This window comes from Odontesthes bonariensis, chromosome 18, assembly GCF_027942865.1.
Source record: "Odontesthes bonariensis isolate fOdoBon6 chromosome 18, fOdoBon6.hap1, whole genome shotgun sequence".
Taxonomy (NCBI): Eukaryota; Metazoa; Chordata; class Actinopteri; order Atheriniformes; family Atherinopsidae; genus Odontesthes; species Odontesthes bonariensis.
Window position 1 is genome coordinate 29,787,118 of NC_134523.1, and position 19,315 is coordinate 29,806,432.

General features: G+C 42.2%; 1 protein-coding gene across 1 annotated transcript; it reads left to right on the top strand.

Moving 5' to 3' along the window:
- The first annotated feature begins 722 nt into the window (after positions 1–722).
- LOC142367891 (uncharacterized) lies at positions 723–2,324 on the top strand. The gene is made up of 2 exons (XM_075449914.1): positions 723–756; positions 1,120–2,324. The coding sequence occupies exon 2, from the start codon at positions 1,137–1,139 to the stop codon at positions 2,322–2,324; it is 1,188 nt and encodes a 395-aa protein (XP_075306029.1). The 5' UTR covers positions 723–756; positions 1,120–1,136.
- Positions 2,325–19,315: the final 16,991 nt, after the last annotated feature.

Below are 19,315 nucleotides of genomic sequence, written 5' to 3' on the forward strand. Positions count from 1 at the left end.
CCAGACAGGATGTCTTCCACAACAGTGGTACCTTCTCTTGGGTCAAGCTAAGGTTGAGCTAGGGTTGAAGACAAACTATTGGAAGCAGAAGAATCCATGACTGAGGTGGAGGTGGAGATGTTACAGGAAAGCTGTGGATCAGAGGAGGGTGGGATGTCTCTTTGGCTGGGAACAGGAGGGGAGGATGGTGAGCTTGTTCCTGAACTGAACCTGTTGAAGAATGTGTTCAGCTCATTTGCTCTGTCCAGACTTCCATCCATCTGATCCTCCCTCTGTTTGAGGCCTGTGATCTTCTTCATTCCTGACCACACATCTGTGATATTGTTCCTCTGCAGTTTACTCTCAAGCTTCTTTCTATTGAGAATGAGGAGTTGTCGTCATAGTACAGAGCCCCGCCCCTATCCGCCATGTTGGCAGAATGCTAGCGAGAAAACGCCGTTCTCTCCGTTAGTTTACATTGTACGCGTGTGTTTTTAAATCAGTTAGTGTTAACATTACGGAATTGCAAGAACATGCCTGGAAATCAATGCTGTGTGAAGAACTGTTCCAGTACCTCACACAATACGTTTGGGAAACATAGGAACAACGAAATTCGTTATTTTAGGTTTCCTAAATGGATGCAGCATCAGGGAGAGCAGGTTTCTGACCTGACCAGGAGACGCCGGGTTGCTTGGTTGGTTGCAATAAGAAGAAAGGACCTTACTTTCGATTGCGCCCCTCCGTGGTTGAGAGTGTGTTCTCTGCATTTTCACTCGGGTAAGTTATCTAAAAATCTCTTTATGTTGTGGTCTCTTAAAGCTACGATGTTACCTTATGTTGTTGCAACCGTTGCAACCGTTGTTTTACCGTTGTTTTACCGTTGCTTTACCGTTGCTGCCTAGCTAACTAGCGAACTTTTGCCTTTTCAAAAATGCTCAATTTGCAAACTGTTGCCTCTTCGAAAATTAATGTTAACTACCCCCTAATGTGGTTAATGTGTTAATGTGTACCCCCTCAGCTCTTTAGTCATACCATGAGCAGCGTTACCCTCTCAGTCTGTATCTTTATTTTGCATGTGTTCTTTAATGGGTTTGCCATTGATTGCATAGATTTTTTCATAAACTATTTATTCTGTTGTAGGTAAGCCATCATATGAGATGTTGGAGAACCATCCTGACTGGACACCATCCCTGCAATTAGGCCACAATCATGTTAAAGAGACAGATGTAGCGCGATATCAGCGCCAAGTACAGCGCAGGACCCAGCATCTGGAGCAGCAGCCGCCAGCCCAGGACCAGCAGCTGCCTCCATCGCCAGCCCAGGACCAGCAGCAGCCTCCATCGCCAGCCCAGGACATGGGATGTGGACTCTGCACATCTAGACGAGATGTTATCAACAGTCTTATGGAAGAAAACAGAGAGCTGAAGAGGGAGCTTGATGAATATCGGATGAATGAGAACTTTCTGAGTGGTGACGATAACGCAGTGAAGTATTACACGGGGCTTCCAAACTTTGCATTGTTCCAGACACTTCTACTCATCCTCACTCTATATCTGCCTCAAGGTCGGATGAAGAAGCTCTCACCCTTCCAGCTTGTCCTATTGACTTTAATGCGCCTCAGACTAGACCTTCCAACACAGCACCTCAGCCATCTGTTTAGAGTACACAGGACAACAGTCGGCGATGCCTTTCACCATACCCTTGGAGTGATGTACGCACAGCTGAGTCCATTGGTGCTCTGGCCAAGCAGGGAATGCTTATTGACCAGTATGCCACACGAGTTTGTGGAGTCATTTGGGAAAAATGTGGCTGCCATTGTGGACTGCTTTGAGGTGTTCATCGAGAAACCCTCAAATGTACTGGCAAGGGCACAGACTTTCTCTCAGTACAAACACGCATACACCATGAAATACCTAATTGTGATCACGCCCCAGGGTGTCATTTCCTTCATATCTAACGGGTGGGGTGGGCGCACAAGTGATAAGCATATAACTGAGCAAAGTGGTTTTCTGAACAAACTGTTACCAGGTGACATTGTGCTGGCAGATAGGGGCTTTAATATAAGAGAGAGTGTGGGTATGATGTGTGCTGAAGTGAAAATACCTACATTCACAAGGGGTCGTGCACAGCTGGAGGCGAAAGATGTGGAGGAGACTCGGGCCATAGCACATCTCAGAATTCACATAGAGAGGGTGATTGGTGTTGTGCGCAACAAATTCAGATTTTTACATTCAACTGTACCTGTGCACATGCTGCTCAAATGTGAGGGTGAAAACCTAATGCCTTTAGATAAGATTGTCACTGTTTGGTGTGCCTTAACAAACATGTGCAAAAGTGTTGTTTGAGTTAATTCCTCATTGTTCATTACTTTTGAATTTGTTTGAAATAAATGCTTGAAACAACTTGATATGGCTTAACAATGTTTATTAACAGAACAGGAAAAAAGAATAAGGGCGCAAGGTGCAGAATGCAATATACCTCTAGGAAAAGTTAACAGTGCAAAAGAACATGTGTGCATTCAAAATATAAAAATTTCCTGCATGTAAACATTGACAACAAGCAATAATAATACAATAATACTGTTACTAATGCAAAGGAACAAAAAAACACTATTCAGCACAAGAAGAGCAAAACCATGGCGTGTCAGCGGAGGGTCTGTCCACAAGCCCCACACAACTGAAGTGATACCAATGGACTGGGCAGTTCTGGTTGTCACAGGCCACCATGTCCCCCTCCTCTGGTCTGGCACAGAGACACCACACTTCCTTTGTTCTCTTGGCTGCTTTTTTGACAGGCTTCTTTCTCGGCCTCTTCCCACCTACTTGTTGTGGCTGTGGCTGTTGTAGTTCCCGTAGTACGCTGGGACCAGATGATGCTTGAGAGAGAGGTGGGATTGTGAAATATTGCACAGCAAGTTCAGGGAGAGCCACCTTCACAAAGAAGTCCTGTGCCTTTTGTAGTCGTGCATTCCAAAAAGCACTATCAGGAGCTATGCGGAGAATCACAGCATCCCTCAAGGTCCACACTACAAAGTCGCAGTAGGAGCTCTCCGTCACAAACAGCTGGGTCTGGACTTGTGTGTAGTACTGCTTTGCGCTTGTAATAAGCTTGTCCCTGTAAGGTCCCTTTTCTTTCGCCTTATCTCTCTCCATTGCTTTGCTTTCTTTCTTTCTTTTGTATTAGTCTCTGCCCAGCCGAAATGACAAATGGGGGAAGATATCCGTTAAGTTAATGGCGTTGCCCCTGGCAACCAATAGATTCTTCTGCCAACATGGCCGACCGGCCGACCGGAGTCACGTGACTCCTCATTCTCAATATTTCTATACTCCTCCTTGCTCTCTCTGATCTTGACTTTGAGCTGCTTCTGTATACTCCTCAGTAACTCCCTGTCTCGCTCCCTAAAGGCTCTTTTTTTCTTGTTCAATAGTTCCTTTAGCTCACTGGTGATCCAGGGTTTGTTATTAGGGAAGCATCTCACTGTTCTGGTGGGGATGGTGTTGTCCACACAGAAATTTATATAGTCAGTCACACACTCAGTCATGGCATTAATGTCCTCTCCATGTGGCTTACAAAGAGAAATCCAATCGGTTGCATCAAAACAACCCTGTAAGGCTTCTTCAGCTTCCTGTGACCACTTTCTAACAGTCCTTTTTGTGACAGGTAGTCTTTGGACAAGGGGTTTATATGCTGAACAGAGAAAAACAAGGTTGTGATCTGATTTACCCAGGGGAGGTCTTGATTTGGAAATGTATGAATCCTTGACATTTGTGTAAAACTAATCCAATGTCTTGTTTTCTCTGGTAGAGCAGCTGACAAACTGTTGAAAAGTTGGCAGTGTAGCAGAGAGTGAGGCATGATTAAAATCACCAGATATTGCCACAAAAGAATTGGGGTGTTGTGTCTGTATCTGAGCAACAACGGAACTGATGACATCACATGCAATGTCGGCAACAGCTGAGGGTGGAATGTAAACAGCCACCAAAACAACACTGGTGAACTCTCTTGGCAAATAATATGGACGAAAACTTACTGCCAATAGTTCAATGTCAGGACTGCAGAGACGACTCTTCACAGTAACATGTCCTGGGTGACACCATCTGTTGTTGACAAGCACTGCCAATCCACCCCCTTTCCTTTTCCTGCTACTCTTTAAATCTCGATCTGCTCGTACAGTCAGGAAGCCCGGCAGAGAGACGCTGGAGTCGGGGATATGATCCTGCAGCCATGTCTCAGTAAAACACATAATGCTACATTCCCGATATTCTTGCTGAGTCTTTGTCAAGGCTAGAAGTTCATCAAACTTGTTGGCTAACGATCTTACATTGCCCATGATGACGGATGGCAGAGATGGTTTGAACTTCTTCTTTCTTTCTCTCCTCTTTGCTCCTGCTCTGCATCCACGACGCCTCCTTTTCAATTCCAGTGGGATTTCTGGCTTCAGTTGTCGAATTATTTCTGCTTTTCCAATGTTAATCAGCTGCTCCCTGTTGTAAACCACCTTGTTGCAATGGTTATCCATCATAACAAAAGAGCAGAATATACAAAATTATTGGGAAAAATCAATCCAGCTGCACAGCATCCAAGGCAGGAAGGAACAGTTGTCCAAAAAAATGCAATTTCTTCCAAGAAAAAAGAATAAATCTCAATGTGAGGTACAGAGCTACTCCAACGTGCTGCCACCCTCAGCAGCGCATTCTAGAAAACATGAAAGATGTCAGGCTTTCAGAAAAGAAAAGAAAGGCAAGAGAGACAAAGGAAACAAAATGAAGGAAAGCAACTGCTGACTGATTTCTTTCCCAAGAAAGGTGAGCCCAAATGTCAAAATTACAGCCTACAGTAACTGATTATCCCATTCCCATTCCGTTGCATACCACTGTGATAGCAGTGTCAAATAATTAAAAAATAATCTCTCATTTTGTTGGCTACCACATAATTACGGATATAGAAGCCATATTTGTCTTAAATGTATTTATTTTCATAATAACTATTAGCCTATACAAGTGTCCCAAAAGCCTAACATAGGGTCGATGTTGGTTCAAATATTTGTCCAAATGTTAGCAAAGCTAATTTGTAAAATGAACCTCACTCAGTTTCAGAAAATGTCACAGAATGTGATGATGCCCCTGCCGCAGCAGCTGCAAGTGGTGTCGACTTGAGAGAAGGTGAGCCTATTTTAGCTAATGTAATCTTAAGCAGGCCTACGTTTCAGGGTGCCTTGACTTAAAAAGGTAGAGAAACACTGCTAAAACAAGATTATGGATTCTAAAGAAATATGAATGATCTTTATTTATACCTAGTGATGAAGTGATTTTAACATCTATAAATATGATACATTTCATTATACAACTGGTAATATGAAAGATTAGGACATTTTATCATTTTAAAAAACTATGTCTGTTCTGTCATATCAAATAGATTGCATGCTTATATCTGTATGCTTTGTGGTTGTAGAGGGCCAGGAGGTAGATAAAGATGTGATGGAAGATGAGGATGATTCAAGTGAAGGAGAGGAAAGCATAGAGGGCTATTCTGAGGAAGGCAAGAAGGATGATGACATGTCAGGAGGTAGTCAGGGCACCACCAAGGAGTGTGTGCCATTGCCAGAGGATCCAGCATTATGGCCAGAGAATTTAACTAATGAAGACAGAGAAAAAATAGTACATAGATTGGCAAGCAAAGAAGGTAGTAATATAATTACTTCAAAGGATAAGGAAGGGAAACCATTTCCATCTTACCTCCAATTTGCAAAGTCGGCCAATGGCAGAGAGAAAATCAGAAGAGATTGGCTTATCTGTAGTGAAAGCGCCAACGCTCTGCATTGTATTCCATGCCTTCTCTTTTCTCATGAGTTAAAAAGGCCATCTAAGAGTGCTCTCAGTAAGGATGGTATGAAAATGTCTCAATTTATTTGGAGAGCAATGTACACAAGATTGCCAGAGCATGAAACATCCATGCCTCATAAGGAATGCTATTTGAATGGAAAAGCCTTCAGAATGCATTGTTGTCTGGAACAGGAGTTGACAGTCACATACAGAAACAAATACAGGCAGAAATTGAAAAGAATACAATGATTCTCGAGAGGCTTTTGGATGTGACCCTTCATTTAGCATCAAGAAACCTTCCATTCAGGGGCAAAACCACACATTTAGATGATGTACACAATGGGAACTTCCTAGGCACTATAGAGTTGCTGGCACGTTATGATCCAATTTTGGAAGAGCACTTGCAGAAATTAAGGCAAAAGAAGGAAGGGCCAAGATTAACACACTATCTGTGTCCTCAGGCACAGAATAAGTTCATTGATGTCTGTGGTAAAAGAGTACTGAAAACCATAATGGATGAAAGACAAGCAGCAATTTACCACTCTTTAATATGTGACTCGACACCAGACATCTCGCATACAGAGCAGAATGTCCTTTTACCGAGGTACGTTTACAAAGATGCCGAAAGTTGGAAAATATTTGAGAGATTTTGCCAGTTTAAAGATTTCTACAAGAAGACAGGAAAGGACATCTCAGATATGATACAGGATGTGCTGCAAGAGTGTGGTATACCACTGGAGGACTGCAGAGGTCAGGGTTAAGGGCAGGGTTAATGCAGCAAATATGTCAGGGAAATTCAAAGGCGTCCAAGCAGAAATACTAAAAGAAAATCCATTTGCAACATACTCCCCCTGTGCAGCACATACCCTCAACTTAGTAGGCGTGCATGCAGCAGAATCGTCCAATGAGGTTGCAACATGAGGTTTGGCACCATAAACAGGTTGTACAATTTCTTCAGTGCTAGTCCAGAAAGATGGGAAATCCTGAAGGGGAAAACCGGGTGTTCGCTTCATCGTTTGTCAGACACTCGATGGGGATCTCGAATAGCTGCTGTGAAAGTTGTGGCCAATCACTTGCCATCCGTTCTGGATGCCCTAGAGTGTGTTTTAGACACATGCAGCCTCACCAGTGAAGCCAGGTCTGAGGCAACTGGCCTATCCAAATATTTTAAGTCCTTTGACACAATAGTCCTCCTCACTGTGTGGGTCAAGGTTCTACAGTGCATAGAACGTCGCAACCTGATCCTTCAGGCAGGGATTATTTCCTTGGCTACTGAGGCAGCGAACATCAAGGCCCTGCAGGAGGAAGTCCAAGACATCCGGAATGAATGGGACTCACTTCTTTCAGAGGCCTCCTCAGTAGCCCAAGCCATGGAAATCCCAGCCCAATTTAAGATGGAAGAGAGGTGTAAAAGGAGACGTAAACTAATGCCTGATGAGTAAAGGGATGAAGAGCATTAAACTAGTGCTGAGGTGCTTTTCAGAATCAGTGTGTTTCATGTCGCCACTGACAGCATCATAAGCGATTTAAGTGCAAGGTTTCAGACCACAGCCACTATTTGTGAATCTTTTGCACCTCTTCTTAAATTTGGTGACATGTCAGAAGAAAAAATCTAACTAACAAGCAGAGCTCTGGCAAGAATGTGATGCTGCACTTGCATGCAGTATATGAGGCCACATTTCCTCCAAATCTGCTCCCTCTTCAACTCCTTAATTCAATATATGACCTGCAGCTACAAAGCATTTTTGGTGAGATATGCACTGCATTAAGGATCTTCTGTACGCTGCCTGTTACTGTTGCTGGTGGTGAGAGAGCATTCAGTAAGATGAAGCTGGTGAAAAATTATTTAAGGTCAACAATGAGCCAGGATAGATTAAACAGCCTTGCCCTTCTCTCCATTGAAAGTCAATTGGCAAGACAGCTGGACTTCAAGCACCTCATCCGTGATTTTGCCACAAAAAAGACCCGTCAGTGGGCATTTAGTGGAATATAAATTACAACTTGTGAAAGCCTGTTTTGCGTTTTTCCATGTTCATTTCTGCAGTTCAGTTCTTTTCATGAGTGTAGAAATCAGACTGCCAATTGTCTTTTTTTTTTGTAAATAAGCTCAGAGGAATCCCCACTTCAATGTTGTAATGCCTTTTCTGTTGCTATGAGAAAATAAATGAAACAACAAAAAAATGTGCATGTGCAATATTTGCTAAGGTATCAAGCAATGCAATCGGGGGGGTTCCATGGTAGTGGTTGTTCCTGGGGCCCCAAATTTGGTGCTACGCGCCTGAGTAGACCTGGAACCCTGTTGTTGTGAGGCGACGGTGCTTACCACCACACCACCGTAGATATAATTAATCATAATCTAAATCAGCCAAAATGCCTTTTTAGTGTCTTCATAGAATGCCAATTGATATAAAAACAGAATAGCCTGGTTAAGGAAGCTAGCTGATGAGTCTTTGAAGAGTCGTATCTGCAGTCCTGACATTGAACTATTGGCAGTGGGTTTTCGTCCATATTATTTGCCAAGAGAGTTCACCAGTGTTGTTTTGGTGGCTGTTTACATTCCACCCTCAGCTGTTGCCGACACTGCATGTGATGTCATCAGTTCCGTTGTTGCTAAGATACAGACTCAACACCCCAATTCTTTTGTGGCAATATCTGGTGATTTTAATCATGCCTCACTCTCTGCTACACTGCCAACTTTTCAACAGTTTGTCAGCTGCTCTACCAGAGAAAACAAGACATTGGATTTGTTTTACACAAATGTCAAGGATTCATACATTTCCAAATCAAGACCTCCCCTGGGAAAATCAGATCACAACCTTGTTTTTCTCTGTTCAGCATATAAACCCCTTGTCCAGAGACTACCTGTCACAAAAAGGACTGTTAGAAAGTGGTCAGAGGAAGCTGAAGAAGCCTTACAGGGTTGTTTTGATGCAACCGATTGGATTTCTCTTTGTAAGCCACATGGAGAGGACATTAATGCCATGACTGAGTGTGTGACTGACTATATAAACTTCTGTGTGGACAACACCATCCCCACCAGAACAGTGAGATGCTTCCCTAATAACAAACCCTGGATCACCAGTGAGCTAAAGGAACTATTGAACAGGAAAAAAAGAGCCTTTAGGGAGCGAGACAGGGAGTTACTGAGGAGTATACAGAAGCAGCTCAAAGTCAAGATCAGAGAGAGCAAGGAGGTGTATAGAAAGAAGCTTGAGAGTAAACTGCAGAGGAACAATATCAGAGATGTGTGGTCAGGAATGAAGAAGATCACAGGCCTCAAGCAGAGGGAGGATCGGATGGATGGAAGTCTGGACAGAGCAAATGAGCTGAACACATTCTTCAACAGGTTCAGTTCAGGAACAAGCTCACCATCCTCCCCTCCTGTTCCCAGCCAAAGAGACATCCCATCCTCCTCTGACCCACAGCTTTCCTGTAACATCTCCACCTCCACCTCAGTCATGGATTCTTCTGCTTCCACTAGTTTGTCATCAACCCAATCAGGAGATGCTGCTGTCCCCTTTGCCTCCCCCTCCCACTTTTCTGTTTCTAGAAGTCAGGTGAAGAGGCAGTTGGAAAGACTGAACCGGAACAAGGCTGCAGGTCCAGATGGTGTCAGCCCCCGAGTCCTGAAGGCCTGTGCAGAGCAGCTCTGTGGGATTCTGCAACACCTTTTCAACCTTAGCTTGACCCAAGAGAAGGTACCACTGTTGTGGAAGACATCCTGTCTGGTTCCGGTACCAAAGAAAACTCACCCTTCAGATATCAATGACTACAGACCTGTTGCACTGACATCCCACATCATGAAGGTCCTGGAGAGACTCCTGTTGACCCACCTGTGTAAGCAAACCAGCACATATCAGGACCCCCTGCAGTTTGCTTATCGCCATGGAGTTGGAGTTGAAGACGCTATCATACACCTGCTTCAACAAACCCACTGTCATCTGGATAAAGCAGGCAGCACTGTGAGGATCATGTTCTTTGATTTCTCCAGTGCATTTAACACAATTCAGCCTGATCTGCTTAGTCTGAAACTCCAGAAGACTCAGGTGGAGGCCTCAACAATCACCTGGATTAATGACTACCTGACAAACAGACCACAGTTTGTCAGACTGAAGAATTGTGTGTCTAACCAGGTGATCAGCAGCACAGGAGCACCACAGGGGACTGTACTCTCACCATTCCTTTTCACTCTGTACACTTCAGACTTCCAGTACAAGTCAGACTCCTGTCATCTACAGAAATATTCAGATGACTCTGCAGTTGTCGGGTGTATCAGAGATGGACAAGAAGCTGAGTACAGAGAGCTGGTGGACCGCTTTGTGGCATGGTGTGGGAACAATCATCTTATCTTGAATGTTAACAAAACAAAGGAGATGATTGTAGATTTCAGGAGAAACAAGGTCAGATCAAACCCTGTTTCCATCATGGGACAAGAAGTGGAGGTGGTTGAGGAATATAAATACCTTGGTGTTCATGTGGACAACAGACTGGACTGGAGACACAACAGTGAAGCAATCTACAAGAAAGGACAGAGCAGACTGTACTTCTTGAGGAAGCTAAGGTCCTTCAAGGTTTGCAACAAGATGTTGCAGATCTTCTACAAGTCTGTTGTTGAGAGCGTCATTTCCTCTTGCGTCATCTGTTGGGGCAGCAGCATCAGAACCAGGGACCTAAAAAGACTCAACAACCTGATAAGGAAGGCTGGTTCTGTTCTGGGGACGACTGTGGAACCTCTGGAGACAATAATGCAAAGAAGGATTTTGCATAAAATCAAGAGAATTATGGACAACCCTGAACATCCTCTCCATGAGACTGTTATCAGAAAACAGAGTCTCTTCAGTCAAAGGCTTCTTCAGTTTGGATGCAAAACGGACCGCTACAGGAAATCTTTCCTGCCCACAGCCATCAGCATCTATAATAACTCTTTGATTTAATTGAGCTACATCAACATTTAATTTCCCTCTGGGATAAATAAAGTATTTTTGAATTGAATTTTGAATTGATGGCATTGATCCAACCCCTCATCCTTACATGCACAGGCTAGCTGAACACAGTGAAGAGGAGAACTCCCTTTTAACAGGAAGACACATCCTGCAGTGCATCTTTGGAAGAGAAATATAATTGAAAGTCTGTTTGCATTCTAGTTAGCTTATTTATAATGCACTGAAATCTCCTAATTTTTATTGTAATATTTAAGTGTTTGCTATAAATGTTCCATAATATGGATTATGTGAAGGATGAGCAGACTAGAGGACAGATATTTATCTTCTTTTGCTTTGCTGCCTTGTCATCACACATTTTCATCCATAACTCCTTTGTAATTTATTCACTTTGATCATCATCAGGTGTATAAATCTCTTTGTCAGCCCTGGCATGATTTGCTTGTCTGTGAGTGTCTTAATTACACTCCCACACATACAACTCAGGCAACTGGCATTATACGAAACAGATTTCTGGGCACTGCAATCAGGGAAAGCCAAGTCTTATTAAGATAAGGAACAGATGAAGAATAATTTGAAACTTAAATGATCCCCATTGGGAAATTAGGTCAGATAACAGAACACATTATGAGGAGATATAAAATTAAAACAAAAAACTGAAAATAGCAGAATGGTGTCAAATTACGGCTGCACAGTTTGAAGACAAAAAGCACAAAATAAGTTATAAGACACTGTTTACCTTCCAAACTGCAGATGGCACTGTTTGAGCAACCATCATGCCACAATTATCAATACAACAACATGGACTCAGGTGCATTTTTGAAAACCGGCGTCCTTACATCCTTGAACTATACAGCATTGTGCAGATATATGACTTTGACAAGGAGGAAGCCAGATATTAACTCTATGGAGAATCTGCTTAATTCTCTAGACACAAGCTCATATCAGATGGAAAGAAAGGCAGTGGACACGTGTTCTGTTGTCAGTTGAGTCCACGTTTCAGCTGGTTTGGGGAAAAATTTAAGTCTGATTCTATGTGCCAGAGGTGAGAATGTCCATCCAGGCTGTTATCAGCAAAAGGGGAAAAAGTCTGTAATGGTATGGAGGTTCATCAAGCATGAATAACTTTGATATGGGTGAATGTACCACTGCTGTGAAGATGAATGTTGCAGTTTTTAAGAGACGTAAGCTACCATCAAGGGGACGTCTTGTCCCAGGAGATCTGTGGTTATATTACCATGACAATGTTAGTTGGGTGTGGTGCTGCTGTCCTGTTTAGCTCAGAAGAACAAGTTAACACGTTCAGTTACTTTTTGGTCCCAAAGTCAGCCTCATGCCAGGATCATGATGAAAGACCTGCAAAAATCATGGGCCTATATCAGACAGAATCCAAGCAGGGTGCTTCTAACTGGAGTTGATATGCATATCCAAATTATGCCAAGTCATTTTAATCATTGGCTCAAACAAGTCACATAAAAACAATAAATGGCTTCACATTGTGTTGTTTGGCTTCAAGGTTATTCCGCTTTTTTATATTTTTATAAAATATTCCATTTTTATATTACCTGTGACAGTCAAAAAATTGAAATTAGATGAACGTGACTAAAACTTTACACAGCGTCTGGAGTTTTTTTTGCATTTAGGGCACCACTTTATATGATAATGGTAATTTAGCCAGGATATTGTCCAGTCCCAGGTGAAATCAATCCACAAGAACACACCACAAAAAAAAAGAAGGTCATACTGTGACAATGATGACTGTTGTTTTATTATTGCAGATGTTAATTATTTTCTCTCTCTTCACTTCCACTTCAGAAAAGTCTGTCAAGGTAAACTAATCAATCTGTATCATGGCATAGGAGCCTGCTCAGGAAGGACAGAATTACTCTTAACCTTTAAAGAACTACTAGATTTCAAGGTCTCATTCAGATCATTCGGCCACTTTATTATGTGGCTGATAATCCCCCATCTGCTGGTGGCTTATTTTTCTGGAATGCAGGCAAATGAAAAGGTGATCGAGGTACTTAATCTTATATGGATTTTCTCTTGTTCCTCATGTCTGTCATCAATGTTCTGATTCATCAGATTGACTTTTTGGTAATCTGGCCAGAGAAGTTATGGAAGCACACATTCTGCACCCCATAAAAACACATTTATTCTAAGCAGCCCCTGTTGTCAGTTGAAACACAGTTTGTAATAATAATCTGTGCACTGCAACTTACTTGTGTACTGTTTTAGGTTTAAAAATTGCAATAAACTCTGCTAATATAGCTTTGGCGATCTGTCCAGGGTGCATCCCTATCTATGGCATAGAGCAAAGAGCTCCCAGCAGAGGGAGGCTCTTGAGATCCTGGCTCGTTCACCTATGACAGGGCTCCAGACTAACTTTTTGCACTGGTTGCACTGGTGCGCCTTTTTTTCTTAGGTGCACCAGCACAAAAGTTAGGTGCACCCAAATTTTCAAACGCATTGCATTTAACACCGCAGTTTTACAGGCTCACTTTATTTATTTTAAAATCGCTGTCCATATATGTCTATTAACTAGCAATCTGGTCAAAATAAAGTTCTTTATTTGAAGCACAATTCTACAAACTTACTGAACTTAACTTACTAACTACTTACTGAAACTTACTGAAAAAGTGTTGGTGCTTAAAGTGCTTCACTGACCTGAAATTTAAACTTAAAACATCTCAAGATAAATTAAATAAAAAGAAAATCTAAATTAAAATTGCAAGTGTTTTAAGGGCTTCAAACTGAACATCTCATGGCTCAATGTCTAATGGACTATCCTCCATTGCAGTCACATGCCCCTCGGATGGCCAACTCCTGTAGTTGGGGTAAATTTATATATCAGTTTATTCACCGGTCTTCCTCTCCTCAAGATAAGGCCGTACACAGTGACGCATTCCTGAACGATCAGGTGCTTTCAGCTGCTGCCTGCCGCTGAAAGGCAGCGTGGAGAGAGAATGTGTTTCATAGATGCGTTGTGCTTTTTCAGCGTTTCAATTCGAAATGTATTAGAACCAGTCACAAATGCACTATTGCCACACTTTACAGTAAATGCAGTGCATTATATTATCGGCTTTACTGCATCTTAGCCAGGGAAACTGGTCAAGCCACTCTCTTAGAAATTTATACACTTTACCCCTTTTAATTTCAGATGGTTCTGGCTCGGAATCGATCGTATGTGGCTCATTATCTGATGATAGCTCCGGATGCTAGCTCATTATCTGATGCTAGCTCTGGACCTGGGCTTGACATAACGTGGGAGGTTGATGGCTTCGTGTCAGAGCATTGGTTGTGGTTATTTTCGGAAGTATCAGGGCTTAACTTAACAAAAAAGTTTCAATCGTTCTTTTCATCTTATCACCCGCGGCTACATCCACTGTTTATCTGACGGGCCGAGGTTCATCATCTCTGTCTGACTAGCAAGCGCGTGTTCACACGTACACGGCCCAATCAGAGGGGGGCCCCGCCCTTCACTATCTCTGATTGGTTTAGACCACGATATGGGTCTAATGTGTGTCTGTTGTTGAACCACAAAGAGACTTTCAGACTCGTGTAGACTTTTTTTTTTTTCCTCGAACGGATGGTTGCACCAGTGCAACTTGAGATTTTTTTTAGGCGCACCTTGAGAAAATAGGTCGCATGTGCGACTAAATTGGTCGCACTCTGGAGCCCTGTATGAGCTAGCTGGGCTGGCTCCCGAGATCCCAGCCAAGTAATCTCTTGGCCAAACAAGTTAGCTGACCTAACTAAGCTGGTTTTTGGTCTAATCAGCAGCAACCAGCTAATGAATCTGCAAGGTTCTAGAGATCCTGGTTAATAAACCCATGAGCTAGCTGGGCTGGCTCCAAAGTTCCTGAGCTACTGAGTGACTTCTATGTACCAATTTGCACATTCATGAATCCCCATCCACTGAAAAGGGAAAGCATAGAGTTAGCCCCAAGCCATCTTATGACCATGACTCTCTCATCGTACCTGTGGCGAAAAATGTGAAACATCCTTTTTAGTAACGAGTGTGTGTATGTACACTAGTTCTTGTGAACTGAAACACATTTAATTTACAGTATGAGAATATTTATAATATATATATATATCATATAATGTCAAACGTGCAATGCCTGGTAACTGATAATGTAGCAAACATGGTCTTTAGTGCCCAGCTCCTGAGTCCATGCACCTTGTTAAGCCCACAGTCTGAATCTCATTGTGAAGAAGGGCCTTGAACAAACATCTTTGCTCAATGACATCCAACAAAACAAGAAAGGTAGTTTGTTTTTGGGCCTGCTGCTGAATCTGAAAACTCCAACTAACTAACCTGCACAGAAACTTAGACAGGAAGGAGAGACCAGATGGACAGCACTTTTGACATTCTGCGTAGGATGTATGAACAACATAAGCCACCAGGTGCTGCACCTACCAACCTTAACAGTGACACTGTTCCTTTGAAACGTGTAGAACAGGGATGTCCAAAGTCAGTCCTTGAGGGCCGCTATCCTGCAGGTTTTAGATGTTTCCCTGCTTCAAGACACCTGATTCAGATGAAATGGATCTCTTCAAAAGATTGTTAAGTTCTGCACAAGCCTGCTAACGATGCATTCAGGGCTGTAGTGGAGGGTAAACGCACGTAAACGCCGTTTACGCACCTCTGGAATTTAGGAAATAGCGTTTACCCACCTCTAAATAGCGTTTACCCACCTCTAAATAGCGTTTACGCAGCTCCTAATGGCAATTACGCACGTCAAAGTTCCCTGCGCCTTGTGATCTGCCGTTGGAATACAGTGAACCCTCACTATAACGCGGTTCACCTTTCACGGTCTCGCTGCTTCACGGATGCATCGTGCATTGTGTTCTGCATTCTGATTGGCTAAACAGTCTCTCCGCTTCTTCTCTACCTGTGTGTCAATAATGTTGTGGTTTAATATGTACACGTACACGTTCATTACAGTTCTCAAACATAATCGATGGTGGCATGTCGGTATATATAAATATTTTTGCCCAGAAGAAAAAAGAGCGACAACAACTACCGATATTCTTCTCTCGAAAAAAACACACCTGCACCGCGGGCTTTAGAAGAAAAAAACGCTACAGAGCCGAGTCAGGATGCAGCGGCTCAGTCAGAAGAGCAGTGAAATACACGTGAGTCACTATTTGTCCCACTGTACTTTGTATTTTTTTTCAAAATCATTTTTCATTTTCTCCCGTTCTAATCCAATGACTCGGGTCGCGGTGGGGCAGTGCTGATCTCCGCAATTTGAAGCCTTCAGTTCGTATTGATGATGAAAATGATTATTTTACAGTAGGCTACAGTAGTTATTTGTAAAAAAAAAAAAAAAAAAAACGTTTATACAGTACTTTTATTTGTTAAACAAATGCTTGGGCCTGTAAAAAGGCTTTGTTCTTTGGTTTCAGTGCATTATGCAGTATTTCATTGTATAATAATTGTAAAAAAAAAAAAGGTTTCTACTTCACGGATTTCGCCTATCACGGGTTCTTTTTGGAACGTAACCCCCGCGAAAAACGAGGGTTCACTGTAATCCAAAATAAATTTGGTGTCCTGGAAATGAAGTCCTGGCTGGTGAAGCACAGGGGAGCCATGGACCCCAGAACACGCCCCTGCAAGGCAGAACCTGACGTAGCGGACAAGGAGGCCCTCTGGGCACTACTTTAAAAAAGCATGCATACTAACACACACACACACACACACACACACACACACACACCATATCTACTGTAGATAGTTCTTACTCTACACATACTTTTCTTTACTGTTGAAATTTGAAATTTAATAAACTACAAACTACAAACACATTTGTTGACTGTCATTGATTTAATATGACTTTAACTGATAACGTCATGGAATATGGCCAGGACAGCCATACAGATTCGCGACACCTTGCGTTGCTTTGTGCTGTGTCGCGTCACGTTGCGTTGCGTCGCGTCACGTCGCGTCACGGTCTGTCTGATCAAAAAATTCATAGTTTACCCACCTCTAATTTGACCACTACAGCCCTGGATGCATTGATCTGAATCAGGTGTGTTGAAGCAAGGAAACGTCTAAAACCTGCAGGACAGCAGCCCTCGAGGACCGACTTCGGACATCCCTGGTGTAGAATATGAGGTGATACAAGGTTGCTTGACCCTGCTACAGTCATTCAAACTGGCTACAACAGAACTGCCAGAGGAACAGAGTGTCAGCATCAAAACTTACCCAAGTGTACAGAATGCTACAGTACAAGCTCAGAGAGAAGATGAAATGTGCGAAACGAGAGCCAGCTGTATGTAACTGATTATAAATGACATATTATTAAATATAAGTAATGAGTTGGTTTGTTCCTGATTTGTACATCGAGTTTGCTTCTGAGGGATGGCTTGCACTCCAGTTGTGGAACTTCTCAGAACTTCTGGATAATTCCTGGTATTGGACTTGGCTACACTGCTTGTCCCAAGATTTATAAATCTTTAGAAATTGATGTTGATGCTCAAGTGTGCTTCCCTGATGTGCAAAGTCACAATATCAACATCTGATGGTTAGCAGTTTCATTCTTTATTTCACCAAATTGGTTCCTATCATCTTAGATTAATGAAAGCAATGGGTGAAATATACCTGGGGTATATAACTAACTGCATTTTCCACTCAGTCAGAACCACAGCCATCAACGTCATCATGTCCACGACCATCATCCTTATCACCATCAGCAGCAGCAACTGGATCAACAAATGATTTGTGGGAACTTTTTGACAGTTGCATCAGTGAGACTGGTGCTGTTCATGGTGCAATTACTGATGCCACTGCTGAAGTGAAACGATGTTTAACTGACGCCTTCATTCCAAGGTCACAGGATCCTTTAGTTTACTAGCAGGAAATATCAGCGGTATATCATCATCTGTACATAATACCCAAAAATACCTATGCATGCCTGCAACCAGTGTGCCATGTGAAATAATTGTTTCAAAGGCTTTGGAAGTCATATGTTAAGAAAGAAACAAACTTCACCCCAAAACAGCAGAACAACTTATATTTCAAAGTAAAAAGCTTAATATATAACAATTCCAAGACATCGTTTCTTATTGCTCTTATTTTTCATTTTCATTAAACATGATTTGTTACATTTACTCACATATCATTCTGCTGTGGATAAGACATGACCTAGTTACACTCAAACCTACAAAACCCATCTGATTACTTAGAGCAATAAACATAACAAACTTTTGTAAATAGATTATCTTCCTGATTGTCACCTCTCAGAACATGAAATGAAATGCCAAGCAACAAAAATAACTTCACAGATAAGAATTATGATAAGCATTATTATAAAAATGTCAACATATTAAAGTTTAAATGTAACACATTGAATTTACATACGTGATATGCACATATAAAACTAAATTGGACCAGATTAATCCTGGTTTATTTAATCGACCTTTGTTGTCTTTTAAATCTATATTATAACTAGAAATGCACTCAGAGAGTGCAGACCTCCGCCACCTACCTGTGGATAGCGAGCCATGTATGGACATACGTTCCTGATGTGGGCTACTTGTTGTTTGGCGCTGTCAGCAGAAGAGGCATTCCCTTCTCCCTATTCATTATTGAACAGCAGTGTTCGCCGTTATTAATTATTATTAATATTATTATTATTATAATGTTTTGTCGGGAAGCAGTGTTCTGTCGGGAAGCAGTGTTCGCCGTTATTATTACGCTATATGCAGTTATGCACACTGGCTTGCCGTTGCAATCTTTTGTTGTGCTAATTACAGCAAATCCGCGCAATATGCATTCAATCCGCGCACTATGCATTCTGTCTGGCTTTGGCTCTGTTTGGCTTACCTTGAGGTCGCGCCACTTTGTGGAGTTCGTGCCACCTTGTGGCAGGTCGCAAGATTGCAGCACGAACAGACGAACGAACATCCAGACAAACAGACAAACTCGGGCGATCACATAACCTTCTTGGCGGGGGTAAATATCAGAAGTCTTTGCACGTTTAGTATTAAACTGCAGCAATTCAGTCACCTACACCAGGGGTCTTCAACGTTTTTCAGGCCAGGGACCCCCAAACTGATGGAGAGTTGGAGCAGGGACCCCCCTACTATTTATATGGCATACAATTGTGTTTTATATTTAACGGGGCCTAGTGCCGTGTATAAACATAGCTACTCTGTTATTGTACATTCAATACTAAGCTATTCAAATAATACACAGGTTAATATATTCATGTTTCTATTTTAAACATGTGCAAGGTACAGGGTGGCAGTGCCACTGCCATTTATAAACAAACATCTTGCATACAACACTGAACTATTCAAATAATCCACAGATTTTAACTTTAAACATGCATGTAGATGGGACAATGAATCCTCAAACCATCTGTGGATGGCACACGTTTGCACACAATTTGTGAGAAAAAACTGTTTGAAAAAAAAAAAAAAAAAAAATTTTTTTTTTTTTTTTTTTTTTTAAATGTTAAAAATCGTCTAATCAACCAAAGATTTCGCGACCCCCCTGCAGTACCTCCGCGGACCCCCTGGGGGTCGCGGACCCCCTGTTGAAGACCTCTGACCTACACTATT